A 13,704-nucleotide genomic window follows, 5' to 3' on the forward strand; every position below is an offset into this window, starting at 1 on the left:
AAGCCTCCGTTTGGGAAGTGGGTTGGCTTTTTGGCTTTTTGACTTTTTTGGCTATTTTAGCCTGGGCTAAAAAGCTTGGTTTGGGAAGGGCTTTTTGGCTTTTTGACTTTTTTGACTTTTTTGTGAGAGAAGAATGTAATGATTATAGGTTGGATGTGATGTTTTGTTTGTTATGGCTAAAATAGCCTATTTTGTTTTTTGTGGCTAAAATAGTCAAAAAAGCCTGAAAAAACCCTTGCCAAACACAGGCTAAATTACAAATATTTTCTTGAAGTTTCGGAAATTACATCCCATCCTCTGAGGTTTGTATTTTCATAATAATTTGTCCCCTGAAGTTTTTATTTCATAACAAATTATCTCCTAATTTCTTATGCAAATATAACATTCAGTGAGAAATTTATAATTTCTCATACTTCAGAGAATATTTGTAATTTAGCCAAATCTCGAGAGGTATATGTAATTTGCCCAATTTTCAAATTAGTCGGTTAAAAGTCAACACTTTCCTCCCCTCTCGCTCTAGAAAACAGCTCTCTCTCTCTCTCTCTCTCTCTCTCTCTAGACTGGTGGAGAAAAGGTGACGGATCGTTTCTTTCTCAATGAAATGCCGGACTTGGTCGAGGAGAATGAAGAAGATGTAGTGATTGTGGGCTCTGAAGATTCGCTGATGAAGCTTCTCTTGATGCCTTACTCTGCATTCTAAGAGAGACTCAAAGAGCTGGATTGGATCTCAAAGAAACTGTACTCTCTCTCTCTCTCTCTCTCTCTATGTCTCTGTTTTACTATGTGAATGTGATTTGTATAAGATTTAGAGTGGCGTGCCGACCAGGTGTTTGTGTTTTTGTTTTTGTTTCTGTTTTCAGGTGGTGGTGGAGACGTGGGGAATCACTGAACAACGTGTGGCAGACTTCACTCTTTACTCAGGAACTCTCGGGACAGCCTTTTTGCAATTCAAAGCCTATCAAGTCACTAACAACGAAGTAGATCTCAAACTCTGTTCTGAGATTGTTAAGGCTTGTGACTTTGCTTCTTCTCAGTCCAGGTTCTCTGTCTCTCTCTGTCTCTGTCTCTCTCTCTCTCTCTCTCTCTCTCTCTCCCCCCCCCCCCCCCCCCCATGGCTCAGTTGATTGATTTTATGCATTTCTGTTTATGAGTTTTAGTTTTAGCAATGTTTTTGAAGTTCAATTGAGCTCGAAGGTGCTTATTATGCAATATATTGATGGTAGGGATGTGACTTTTGTATGTGGCCGGGCTGGTGTTTGTACCCTTGGTGCTGTTGTAGCTAATCACTTGGGTGATGATCAGTTGCAAACTTATTATTTATCCCAATTTAAAGATGTAGTAATTTGATCGCATTTTGCTCCGCTATGGTGGCATTGTTTGAGAAATTTTGTGATTTGGTTTTCGGTATTGATTGATTGATTGCATTTGAACCATGAAAATAGATTAAGATTCCGAAAGATCTCCCTGATGAGTTGTTATACGGGAGAGATGGGTTCTTATGGGCATGTTTATTCCTAAACAAACATATAGGCGAGGGAACGATTCCTTCTGACTACATTTTAAGGCCTCTGTATGCACTTCTACCTATTGATTTAAGTTAGATGGAGTTATTAAGAGTGGATTGTTAATTATACGATAGGGTGCAGTGGTGAATGACATTTTGAAGAATGGGAGAGCATTGGGTGTTAAAGAAAGATGCCCATTCATGTTTGAATGGTATGGTGAAAAGTACTGGGGAGCTGCACATGGAATGGCAGGGATTATGCACGTTTTGATGTATGCAAAACTGAGTCCAGATGAGGCTGAGGAGGTCAAGTGTACTCTTAAATACATGATCAAGTATCGGTTCCCGAGTGGAAATTACCCTTCAAGTGAGCAGGATTGCAAGAGTGATTGTCTCGTGCATTGGTGTCATGGTGCTCCTGGGATGGCCCTCACTTTGATCAAAGCGGCTGAGGTAATTTCATTAGCATAATCTAGTTTACTCTCAAGTGTTGGACCCTCTAGCCAATCAAGAACCAAAGGTAGCTTGATAGCCTATGGGATCATGTAAATATTCAGGGAACAACGATGCAGTTGAGAAAATGTTAAGTTTAAGTATGCAGATAGGACTGAGAACTACTGTAAGAAATAATGTATAGAGAAAGAGAGAGAGAATAAATTGTATGTATTATTGATTGATATATTGATTGTTGTGTATTACAAGATTGATTAATTACAATTCCTATACAATCTATATATAGAAGAAAATGTGGTAGTAGGTGTAGTGGAGGTGATAGTGGGTTAGGTGAAGTGGAGTGTGTGGTGAAGTGGAGGTAGGTGAAGGTAAAGTGGGTTAGGTGAAGTGGAGGTGATAGTGGGTTAGGTGAAGTGGAGTGTGTGGTGAAGTGGAGGTAGGTGAAGGTAAAGATGGAAAATTCTAACAGCCCCCCGCAAACTCAAGGGGGATAGGAACTAACCAACTTGAGTTTGGAGATAGTAACAAAACAAGAAAATACATAAAAATAAAAAAGGATAGGAGACACTGTATGGTCGTGTCAGACCATTGGTGAAGACACTGGATGGTGGTGTCATAACGTTGTAGAGGACACTGGATGGTGGTGTCAGACCGATGTAGAAGACAGTTCGGACCGTTTGTAGAAGACAGTTTATGGGGTCATGTCGGACCGTTGTGGAAGACAGTTTATGGGGTCATGTCGGACCGTTGTAGAAGACAATGTTGTGACAGTTTACGGAGTCTTGCTGGACCCTTGTAGAAACTAACCGGAATCAATGTCGGGACAGTTTACAGAGTCTTGTCGGACCCTTGTAGAAACTAACCGGAATCTATGTCGGGACAGTTTACTGAGTCTTGTCGGACCCATAAAGGAGCTAACCGGAATCAATGTCGGGACAGTTTACAGAGTCTTGTCGGACCCATAAAGGAGCTAACCGGAATCAATGTCGGGACAGTTTACAGAGTCTTGTCGGACCCCTTAAAAAATTGCACCCTCAAAAGGTGTGCCCAAAGTTGTCAAAAAGGTGTGCCATCAAAAGGCGTGCCCAATTCATCAAAAGGTGTGCCGGACATGATGGCGAGGCACGTGGGCGCCTTGGCTTGCGCGCCCGTTTTGTCGTCTGGTGGCAAGAGGCACGCGATACGCGTGGCTGCCTCGCTATTTAACCAAGGTTGATGCTGAGGCTGAGGCAGACAAAAAAACTTCTGAAAATCCTCTGAAAACAACTCTTCCTTTGCTGAGAAAGAAACTCTGTAATACTCTGTAACCAACCCGTCTCTGAAACACTCAGCAACATGGCCTCTTCTTCCCGTCCAGCTACCCAGAACATGGCCTCCTCGTCCCGTGGTCTGCTCACGCTCTTTCCAGAACTGAACGAGTCCACAAGAGAAATAACTGGTGCGGTGGCCAGTGAACCTCAACCAAACACCTCTGGTTTTGCTCCGTTGAACTTTCCGATGCGGTCGGTGGAGCAAAAAATGGCGGTGCAGTCGGATGTGGAGGCCAATCAGTATACCTTGAAGTCATGTGTGGAAACCATGACTGCGGTTACAAATTTGTCGAACCGGCTGCAGAGTAGGACAAATGAGGTGCAGCAGTTAAACGCCCAACTGGCTCTGCTCCAACGCATGTATAAGGATGCGCGAGCAGAGATAAGTGTGCTAAAGGCGGAAAACAAGGAGCTGAAGCGGAAGGCCAGTTTTATGTTCCGATTTGGAGGGCCGCCATATGCTGCAGTGGAGGAGCAGGGAGTAGTGATCATGCCCAGTGGAGTGGGAAACACGGAGGCAAAACCGGCAAGGGCCGCCCAAGACGGTGGCAAGAAGAAAAGACCGGCAGAATAGGCGAGAAGAAAAATCCCACTGTTCCGATTTGTGTTGGTTGTGTTTTGTTTTGTTTTGTGTTTTTTTTATTTTTATTTTTTTTTTATTATTATTATTTTTTTTATGGTGTAAAATGCTGATCGGGGTTGATCCCCGGCATGAAGAAATGACAAGTTTGTAAAATGTTTTTTTTTTTTTTTTTTTTTTTTTTTTGGGAGTGTTTTGTTGAAAAAATAAAAATAAAATGAAAGAAAACAAGGGAGAAAGAAAATAAATAAAAAATATTTATAGATGGATTATATGAAAAACATCAGTGCGATTGTTTCAAAATAAAGTGGGGTATTTAAAAAAGAGGAAAAGTGACTTGGAAAAAATAAATAAAAATAAGTGATTTTTGAAATCAAATGGAGGAGAGAGAGGGACAAACCCATGTGATAAAGTGGAGAGAGAGTCGGTGAGTGGGGTGCAAAAGGTGAAGGAGAAATGATGGATTGAAAATGGTTTGGGTTAAAAGTGGACACTGTTAGTGGGGAACATGAGTGCATTGATTATTTGATATAATAATAATAATAATAAAAATAAAAAGTTAGAACAGTTGGAGAGAATGAGTGGAGTATGGTAAGGGTTTCATCCAAAGCCAAAATTCCTGCAGCGAATCACTTCGCAAATCCTAGCATGAGCTTTTTCTCTTTCCAGGCTTATTCATGAATTTCCTGGTGATTTCAAGAGCCTCTGGTGGCATTGTGGCAGAGAACACCCCAACCTGGATTTTGGGTGGCAGCAACTGAGAACACCCCAACCTGGATTTTGGGTGGCAGCAACTGGAAAATATCATAGATCTGATTTTTAAAAACCTCGTGACAGCATTTCATCAGTTCATCCAAGACAAACATTTTGATGTAAACAGGGCGAAGTGATTGTCTCCGCAACATGTCAAACACACGACCAGGAGTACCAACAACAACATGAACCCCACTGGAGAGAATGCGCTGATCTTCGCGCACACTAGTCCCTCCAACACAAGCATGAACCTTCACACTTTGCTGGGCAAGTTCAAGAGTGGGTGGAAGAACCAAAGCTTGGCACTCAACCAAGCTATAATCTAGCTGCTGCAGAATTCCAGAGCAGAATGTTGCAGTGTTTCCAGTTCCAGACTGTCTCGTCATATGAGGTGAAGAATTCTTCTCCATCAGCCTCACACATGACTACAGTTGCACAAATCTTTGTTGATTTTATCAGCGGAATAGGTTGAGGTCCGGCGGGCGGCTAAGGTGAGGTTGCCGCCCGCCGGGGAAGCGAAAATATTAGGTTTTAAACCAGCTCTGATACCATGTAAGAAATAATGTATAGAGAAAGAGAGAGAGAATAAATTGTATGTATTATTGATTGATATATTGATTGTTGTGTATTACAAGATTGATTAATTACAATTCCTATACAATCTATATATAGAAGAAAATGTGGTAGTAGGTGTAGTGGAGGTGATAGTGGGTTAGGTGAAGTGGAGTGTGTGGTGAAGTGGAGGTAGGTGAAGGTAAAGTGGGTTAGGTGAAGTGGAGGTGATAGTGGGTTAGGTGAAGTGGAGTGTGTGGTGAAGTGGAGGTAGGTGAAGGTAAAGATGGAAAATTCTAACAACTACTATTAATTTCTTTGGTTCCTCATTCTCCTTATATGCATTTTAACCTGCTGCATTATTGGATTGTTAATACAAAGGCTTCAACTCATTAAGTGGATTATTACCCATATATGTGCAATGTTAAGTTGCAACTTAGAAGTTAAATATTCTTTGACAAGGCTTCCCTACATACCAATAGAGTGGAAAGCTATGAAGTCACAAGACAAGCAATAATTTTACAAGCTTGTAGAAGTAGAAGTCTTCCTTTCAGTTTGCCTGGAAATTGACCAGGTGGTGAAATGGAAAAGGCATGCCCATTATCTAATTGTCATAGTTAAGTGTGATTAAACTTTTTGTTATAAATATTTTTATTTCTGCCCATCTTGTGATTGTCTTGCTCGTAATTGCCTCAAAATTTGTTTGATACGAAGGTTTTTGGAGACAAGGGGTTTTTGGAGACAAGGAGTTTTTGGAAGCAGCTGTAAATGCAGCAGGGGTTGTTTGGAATCGTGGCCTACTCAAGCGAGTTGGCATTTGTCATGGCATAAGTGGGAATACATTTGTTTTCCTCTCACTTTACCGACTGACAGGCAATAAGGAGTTTCTGTACAGAGCCAAAGCTTTCACTTGCTTTCTCCTTGATAGAGCTCACAGGCTTATATCAGAGGGAGAGATGCATGGTGGAGATAACCCCTATTCTTTGTTTGAAGGAATTGGAGGCATGGCTTGTCTTTTCCTAGATATGACTCAACCCACTGATTCTAAATTCCCTGCTTATGAGCTCTGAAGATTTTTGTATCACTGTAAAGTAAGAAAAACTATGCAAGACAACTAGGGTCGTCTTGTTGATTTCTGACTTTTGAATGTATAAGAAAGTTGTGTAGGCGAATTATCAATCATTGTCTATATATATGGTTGCCTACATTTATGCCTCTATATATAATGGTGCAAGATTCATTCACTTGAACAGAACAAGCTACTTGATAGGAATTTGTATTATGTCATGTTTATTAATTGGCTTGAATTCAACTCGAGCATGACTCTTAACAAGCATGAGTTCAGCACATTAAATATTAATTAAGGTGGAGCTCAACAACTCTGAGCTCAAATTAGAATCAAAATTATATTATTATATAAATATTATTTTAAATTAATATATAAATAGTATGTTCATATTTTTATTTGTGTTTAAATAATTACCAAGCCAAGCTTATTTTACTTAAGCTTGACTCAGCGAGCTTGAATTTGAGCTTGAATTTAGACTCAAGCTTGGATGGAATACACAATAACTAACCAAGCTCAAGTTTGTTATGAACTTGATTTTTTTTGCAGCCCCCTACTCTTCACACAGGATCAATGGATGAACCAAGCTCTTCTTGAGACTTTTCAGTTTTCATTGATCTGATTCACAATCTTGAATATGTTGATCACCGTCTGGCAAAATTTGCAATAATGTAGCATAATGACATCATGCTTCTGGGAAAAGGGTACCAATGCAAATTCGCAGAAATACAACATACGAAAAACTGTTCTATTGTTTTTCTAGGATTTCATTTTCCAGTTTTAGACAACAGAATCTACGCTAACAGAAACTTCTGTAGAACAATTTCATGAACACAACAGTGAGAATCACAACTTATTTCTCTCGACATATACGTAATAATTACCAGACCACTGCTAGATCAAATGTGCTTCTTGAGGAAGGAGATGATGAGATCATTCACCTGGTCAGGGAACTGCTCTTGCACGAAGTGCGTACCTTCGGGCATGAACGTAATCTCCAAGTCAGGAACATATTCCTTGACCTTCCCACTTGTTATGTACTCTGCTATCCCGTGAAATTTGTAAACGTAATCCTTTTCGCCCATGATCAACAATGCCGGGACTTTCACTTCAAGATCAGATACTCCATAATCTTGCAGCCAAGCCCTATTCATATGCTACACAACCTTAGCCAACACATAATATCCCTGAAAACTTAAATGGGTCATTGTGATTGGCCCATAAAAGGGTTCTGGATACTCTACTTCAATTCTTCCATCTTTTCAGGAGTTCCAAAATTCCCCTTTTAGCCATTACTGAGCAAAAATAGATTTTCCAAGATAATTTTACCTGTATGGCACTTGCAATGGGGTGCGAAAACCAGATTTCTCATATAAAGTTGCATAGTTAGCAAGATCTTCTTCGGAGAACCAAGGAGGTAGCGGTGTCAATGGGTCAACCAAGTCCATTATCTCCTGGTCCTCCCCAGCTATCGGTAGCTCACTTTCTGAGAAAAGAATGTAGATGTTTTTCACCACCGTCTTGACGTCAAAACGGCCAAAGTCCTTTTCAGCTCGCCCTGGTTCCTGTGAAAAGGATATGAGATGAGATAAATTTTTTTTATAAAAAAATTATACGTGCTAAAAAGGTTCTAACTTGCCTGCCATCTCAGCATATAAAAGCCTCCAGGAATGAATTGGCGAGGGAATGCTTCTGGGCCAGTAAGAAGGAAAGGAACACCAAGTGTTATAACTGCAGAAACTCTATCTGGGTAAAGAAGTGCAAAGTGGTAAGCAGTCCTTCCCCACGAGAAAAGCCTGCTCATTTCCAACAGTCAAGTTCTAGCCATTATTTATCTGGAGCGGGAGGGATCCTCTGTCTCCTTGTCTTAAATACTTTCCGCACCAAATGATATGCCAAAATAATTATGCTTTTCATAAAAAAAAAAAAAAATTAATCAAGAGTTGGAGAAAATGAAACAGAAAATCTCATGTTAATTAAAGATTTGGACAAAAATAGAACTATGTATATGTATATGTTTATTTATTTTATTTTTATAACAGGGTTTAGTCCAGTTTAGGCGCACTTGACTAATCCATTCTGAGACCCTAAAATTAACAAGAAGGCAAACTTTCAATGGCCCAAAGGTTTGGGATGGTTAGGTTTTGTGAGATTCGAACATGCGACATCTTAGATGATAAGCCCCATAATTATGTGTATGTTTAATTAAAGAGAATTTATGAGTTAGCACTATTGACCAAAATTATTTATCAATTAATCATGATCCTTCTTTCATCTATTAATATCCTAAAAATATTTAACTTATATGTATGTAAGCCCTTCACATGATAAGATTGGCTCGTAATTTATCTTTAATATTTATTTTTAATACTAAAAGTTGTAGAATACTCAAATGAGAAACAACAACAACAACCACAACAACAATAATAATAATAATCATAATAATTCCCATTATATAGTATATAATTAACGACAATGCTACGTAATTCAAATTTTGTGGCTCAAATGGTCAAAACGACGTCGTTTTGAGTACAGAATAACATAAAAATGGCCAAAACGACGTCGTTTTGGCCATTTGAACCACTTTTGAGCCACAAAATTTGAGCTACGAGACATTTTCCTATAATTAATACCAAAAAAAAAAAAGAGGAAGAAAAAGTTTTTATCCCCTTCCCTCGTGAAAGAGGGGTAAGGATTTTGGTCAACGGGCGAAAAAACCAACTGATTACGGGATGTTTTGACAACTTGATTAACAGAGTAGTTTTTTTTGGTTTTTTTTAAATTTATCGACAATGCTACGTAGCTCAAATTTTATGACTCAAAAGTGGCTCAAATGGTCAAAATGACGTTGTTTTGAGTACAGAACAACATAAAAATGGCCAAAACGACGTCGTTTTGGCCATTTGAGCCACTTTTGAGCCGCAAAATTTGAGTTACGAGACATTTTCCTAAGTCTATTTGGTCTTTCTTGGAGATAAAAAAATGTAAGAGTTGATTTGACTCGAGGTGATTTGATTTAAAATAAAGTAAAAATAAAAAGTAAAGCTCTGTTTGGTAGAATTTTTGAAATTTAATTCTACTTCTTAATTTGAGTATATTGTTTGGTTATAATTATAAAAATTAATTTTACACCCATTTTTTAAAACACTTTTCAAAGCATTCACTTTTTAATATCATATGTCACATCACTCAATTCAAACTTTTTTAAAAATTATAACCAAATAAATTTTTCACACTCAAATCATAATTTCAAAACTCGCAAACTTAAAATCATGGTTATTAAAATCGCGATCCGGATCGTAGATCCTACTTTGCCAAAACGATTCAGATCGTTGTAGGATCCATGTTATAACAAGATCGCAAGTAGGATCGTGTAGGATCGCATGGGACCGTGTAGGATCGTATGGGATCGTATAGGATCGTATGGGATCGTAGGTAGGATCGTAGATTTTATGATTTTCACCTTATTCTTAATATGTATCATTTTAATTTTAATTTTTATCTTTTTTTTTAATAGAAAGTAGGATCTTATGATCCTCGATCTGATCCACCAGACCCTCTCACCGATCCTACTTAGGATCCCGATTTTAACAACCTTACTTAAATACAACTCTATTTTCAAATCATAATTTTAAAACTCTACCAAATGCAACGTAAGTTTTTTTTTTTTCTTTCTAAACAGTTCTGTTTGGTAGCTCAAAACTATTTGTCCCGAATGGCTCGAAAACACAAAACAACGCCATTTTGCATTTTTTTTTTCTTTTTTTTTGGGGGGTTCTTCGTCTTTTCTGTCTCAAGCAGTTCTGACCAAATATCTAATGAAAAAGAAAAATGTCTCGTAGCTCAAATTTTGTGGCTCAAAAGTGGCTCAAATGGTCAAAACGACGTCGTTTTGGCCATTTTTATGTTGTTCTGTACTCAAAACGATGTCGTTTTGGCTATTTGAGCCACTTTTGAGCCACAAAATTTGAGCTACGTAGCATTGTCGAATGAAAAATGGCTTGTAGCTTGATTTATTGAGGCTCGAGTGGCCCGAAAAGTGTTCTCTCTCCTCTCCTCTTTATCTCTATCTCTATCTCTGTTATCCTTTCATCTCATCTCTATCTCTGTTTCCTCTCCTCTCCGTTCAAACACTCCAACCTCCTCCTCTCTCTCTCTTTCTCTCACACAATCCCAATCTCCTTCTTATTATAACAATTCCCTCATTTTCCTTTGTTAATTTTAGTGTACACTGTTCCTCTTTGAATGATTTCACTCTTTTTGAGCTTCAAGAGGAAGTGAGCTTAGGTCGTGATGATGATGAAAATGACCAGATAAAGAGATCAGGTAAAGCAAAAAAAAGAAAAAAATAGTCTTGAAGAAAAGATGCCCCCTTTGATGTCTATTGTTGATTGTAATTGTCAATGAGAGAGAAATAGAGAGAGACACAGAGAGAGATTTTCAAAGGTTTGAATCTTATATGTTGATGTGTTTTTGATGATTGATTTTTGGTTTTGACTTTTGAGTTTAATTTTTGGATTTGATTGGTAGATTGCTTCAATTTTGTAATGGGTTTGGTAGGTTCTAGAGAAAGAAGGTAGAGGAAGAAAAAGATGAAGGAGGTTTTGGGTTTGTGTTGAGGATGATGATGAGGTGTTTATGATGATGATGATGTGTTGTTGATGATTGGCGGTGGGTTTGATTTTTGGTTTTGTTTTTTGAGTTTAATTTTTGGGTTTGATTGGTAGATTGCTTCAATTTTGTGATGTGTTATGATGGGTTTGATAGGTTTTAGAGAAAGAAAGTAGAGGAAGAAGAAGACGAAGGAGGTTTTGGTTTTGATGTTCTGTTTATTAGATATGAGTAGTGATTGGTAGCTCGGATTTGAGCCCTCGAATCCCCCGAATTCAAAAAACAACGTCGTTTTTGAATTTTTTTTTTTTTCAGAAGAAGAAAATCAGAGGAAGAAGGAGGAGAAGAAGAAGAAGAAGAACTGGAGGGGAGGGGGCCAACAAAATCGAGTTGGAGGCGGAGGCAGGGCCGGAGGCGACGGAGGTTGGAGGCGGGACTGCGACGAGCTGCGGCGGGGCTGCGACGAGCTGCTGCTACGATGATCAAAGCTGCTGCGACGATCGGCCGGTCAATCTGCCATTGATCGGCGGCGGTGGCGGAGGCGAATGAGGGGCCCTCTCTCTCTCTTTCTCTCCATTCCCTCTTCCCTTTCTCTCTTTCTCTTCTCTTTCTCTCTTTCGGGCTGTTCGGAGGGGAGGATTTCGGGGCAAAAATCATTTTCCTTTGATAAATGAGATATTTGTGATTTCTTAATCCAAAAACTTATTAAGCTGTAAATTTTGAGAAGACCTAACCAAAACCAAAATCAAAACCAAAACCAAACCAACTAACCATTGGAGATTGGAAGAATTGCTAACCTTGGGGATTCCAAATGAGTCGAGTATGGCGAGAAGATCGTCAATGAGGTCTCTGAAAGTAGTCTTCTCAGGTTCGGGAGGCATTTCAGAGAGGCCATAGCCCCTGTAATCGGGTGCGATTGCTCGAAACCCAGCGGTGGATAGTGCTATCATCTGATGCCGCCATGAGTACCAAATCTCCGGAAACCCGTGTAAGAAAACCACAGCTGGACCTGTTTCGATCTCTGCAACATGAAGCTTAAGTCCTCTTACTTCCACATATTTGTGCTGGATGTTCTCCATTTCTATGTCAGATGAGAGAGGGACCGATGAGAGAGATGTTTGAACAAAATATACAAGGGCAAATTACATATACACCTCTCCAGGTTTGATTAAATTACAGATACTCCTGAGGTTTCGGAAATTACATCCCGCCCCCTGAGGTTTGTATTTTCATAACAATTTACCCCCTGAGGTTTATATTTCATAACAAATTACCCCCTAATTTCTTATGCAAATATAGCATTCAGGGGGGAATTCGTAATTTCTCAAACCTCAGGGGTATCTGTAATTTTGTCAAACCTGGAGGACTGTATATGTAATTTGCCCAATATACAAATAGACAGGAGAAGCTTTGTAGTTTGTACAAAATAAACGTTAGGGTGGATACCCTTTAGGTACTGTATGCATTTTATAATTAAAAAATATCATAATTAAATATAATGTGAAATATAATTACTAAATTTATAAATTATAATTAAAAAAAAAATTAATCATAATTAAATATGTATATGATATACCGCTTTTAAAGGCATGTATATTAGAATTTCTCACATATTCTTCTTCTTCTTTTTTTTTTTTTTTTTTTTTTTGAACTAATGTCTCACATTCATTAGTTAAATTTCGTGACAATTATAATTCAATGTAAATTTTTAAAAGTATTTTTAGATAAGGGATAAAGTTTATGGCCTTCTTTGGGAAAGGCTAAAAATTGACTTTTTAGATTAAAATCTACAAAAAGATAAAATAGACTAAAACAGTTAATAAGACAAAATGTTACATCAAACCCATAATCATTTTACTTTTTCTCTCACAAACATCACATTCAACTATAAAAAAATCCGACCATCTCTCCAAACACAAAAATTTTAACATACTAAAATAGTCAACTTCCCAAATAAGGCCATATGGAATTGGAGCATGTGTTGTGCTTCATTAGTTAAATTTTCTGACAATTATAATTCAGTGTAAATTTTTAAAAATATTTTTAGATAAGTAATAAAATTTAGGGTAAATTACAAATACACCTCCTGAGATTTGATTAAAATACGAATTGTCTCCTATGATTTTGAAAAATACATTCCACCTCCTAAGGTTTTTAATTTCATAACAAATCGCACATTTTATTAATAAATCATCAAGTTAATTAACAATTTTTAATGATATTAAAAATAGTTTCAATTAATAATTTATGTAATTTTATTATTGTTTAGGAGAGCAATTATGAATTTCATTTTTTTAGTTAATTCTATTAAATAAAAAATTCTAATAAGGAAGTATTTGTAATTTTTTAAACTACAAAAAATAATTTATATTTTAAATAAATCTTAAGGAGTGTATTTATAATTTATCCTAAAGTTTATATGGAATTGGAGCATGTGTTGTGCTTTATGGCACAGCATGCTTGTTGTGACGCATTTTCGGGGTGTGTCTGAGTTTATTTTTATTATTCGAATTGTTTATATTGTAAAATTTATTGAGTATATTTGTCATAAAAATGAAATTAATCGAATATATGTAACCCATAATTAGTTCTGTAATTTTTTTCAAAAAAATAGCAAAATTATATTTACCATTTATTTATTTTTAAAACAAATATGACCTTGCTATAAGATTATAAACATATAATTAATCTGATATTTTTATATATATAATATACTTAACGAATCTTATAATATAAAGTGTTCAAACATGAAAATAGACACGCGAAAGGAATTCGTAGCGCACATGCTGTGCCATAATACACTCCACTTGCTCCAAGTCCAGTTTATATACACTAATAATTAAAATTTTAAATTAATTTGAGTTAAATTCACTAA

The 13,704-nt window shown here is 37.3% G+C and overlaps 1 protein-coding gene and 2 pseudogenes across 3 annotated transcripts; 1 reads left to right on the forward strand and 2 right to left on the reverse strand.

The window, feature by feature from the left end:
- The first annotated feature begins 474 nt into the window (after nt 1-474).
- LOC145797208 (lanC-like protein GCL2) lies at nt 475-6,396 on the forward strand (annotated as a pseudogene). Its single transcript, XR_014338452.1, has 6 exons — nt 475-738; nt 861-1,039; nt 1,224-1,335; nt 1,443-1,559; nt 1,640-1,979; nt 5,882-6,396. The product of XR_014338452.1 is annotated as a lanC-like protein GCL2 (transcript).
- Nucleotides 4,408-5,860, reverse strand: LOC145797207 (eukaryotic initiation factor 4A-13-like). Its single transcript, XM_082883803.1, has 2 exons — nt 4,621-5,860; nt 4,408-4,583 (listed from the first exon to the last, which is right to left on the reverse strand). The coding sequence occupies exons 1-2, from the start codon at nt 5,008-5,010 to the stop codon at nt 4,491-4,493; spliced, it is 483 nt and encodes a 160-aa protein (XP_082739929.1). The 5' UTR covers nt 5,011-5,860; the 3' UTR covers nt 4,408-4,490.
- A 441-nt stretch (nt 6,397-6,837) lies between the features above and the next one.
- Nucleotides 6,838-12,188, reverse strand: LOC114274043 (epoxide hydrolase 2-like; annotated as a pseudogene). Its single transcript, XR_014338453.1, has 4 exons — nt 11,627-12,188; nt 7,858-8,014; nt 7,548-7,783; nt 6,838-7,364 (listed from the first exon to the last, which is right to left on the reverse strand). The product of XR_014338453.1 is annotated as an epoxide hydrolase 2-like (transcript).
- Nucleotides 12,189-13,704: the final 1,516 nt, after the last annotated feature.

The sequence above is a fragment of the Camellia sinensis genome, chromosome 8, assembly GCF_055761805.1.
Source record: "Camellia sinensis isolate YWXY chromosome 8, ASM5576180v1, whole genome shotgun sequence".
In the NCBI taxonomy this organism is placed as follows: domain Eukaryota; kingdom Viridiplantae; phylum Streptophyta; class Magnoliopsida; order Ericales; family Theaceae; genus Camellia; species Camellia sinensis.

Coding starts and splice junctions, on each gene's coding strand:
- LOC145797207 (XM_082883803.1), bottom strand. CDS start 5,010: ATGGAGAAGAATTCTTCACCTCATATGACGAGACAGTCTGGAACTGGA. Junction 4,584..4,620: donor TGCTGCCACCCAAAATCCAG/GTTGGGGTGTTC, acceptor CCCAAAATCCAG/GTTGGGGTGTTCTCTGCCAC.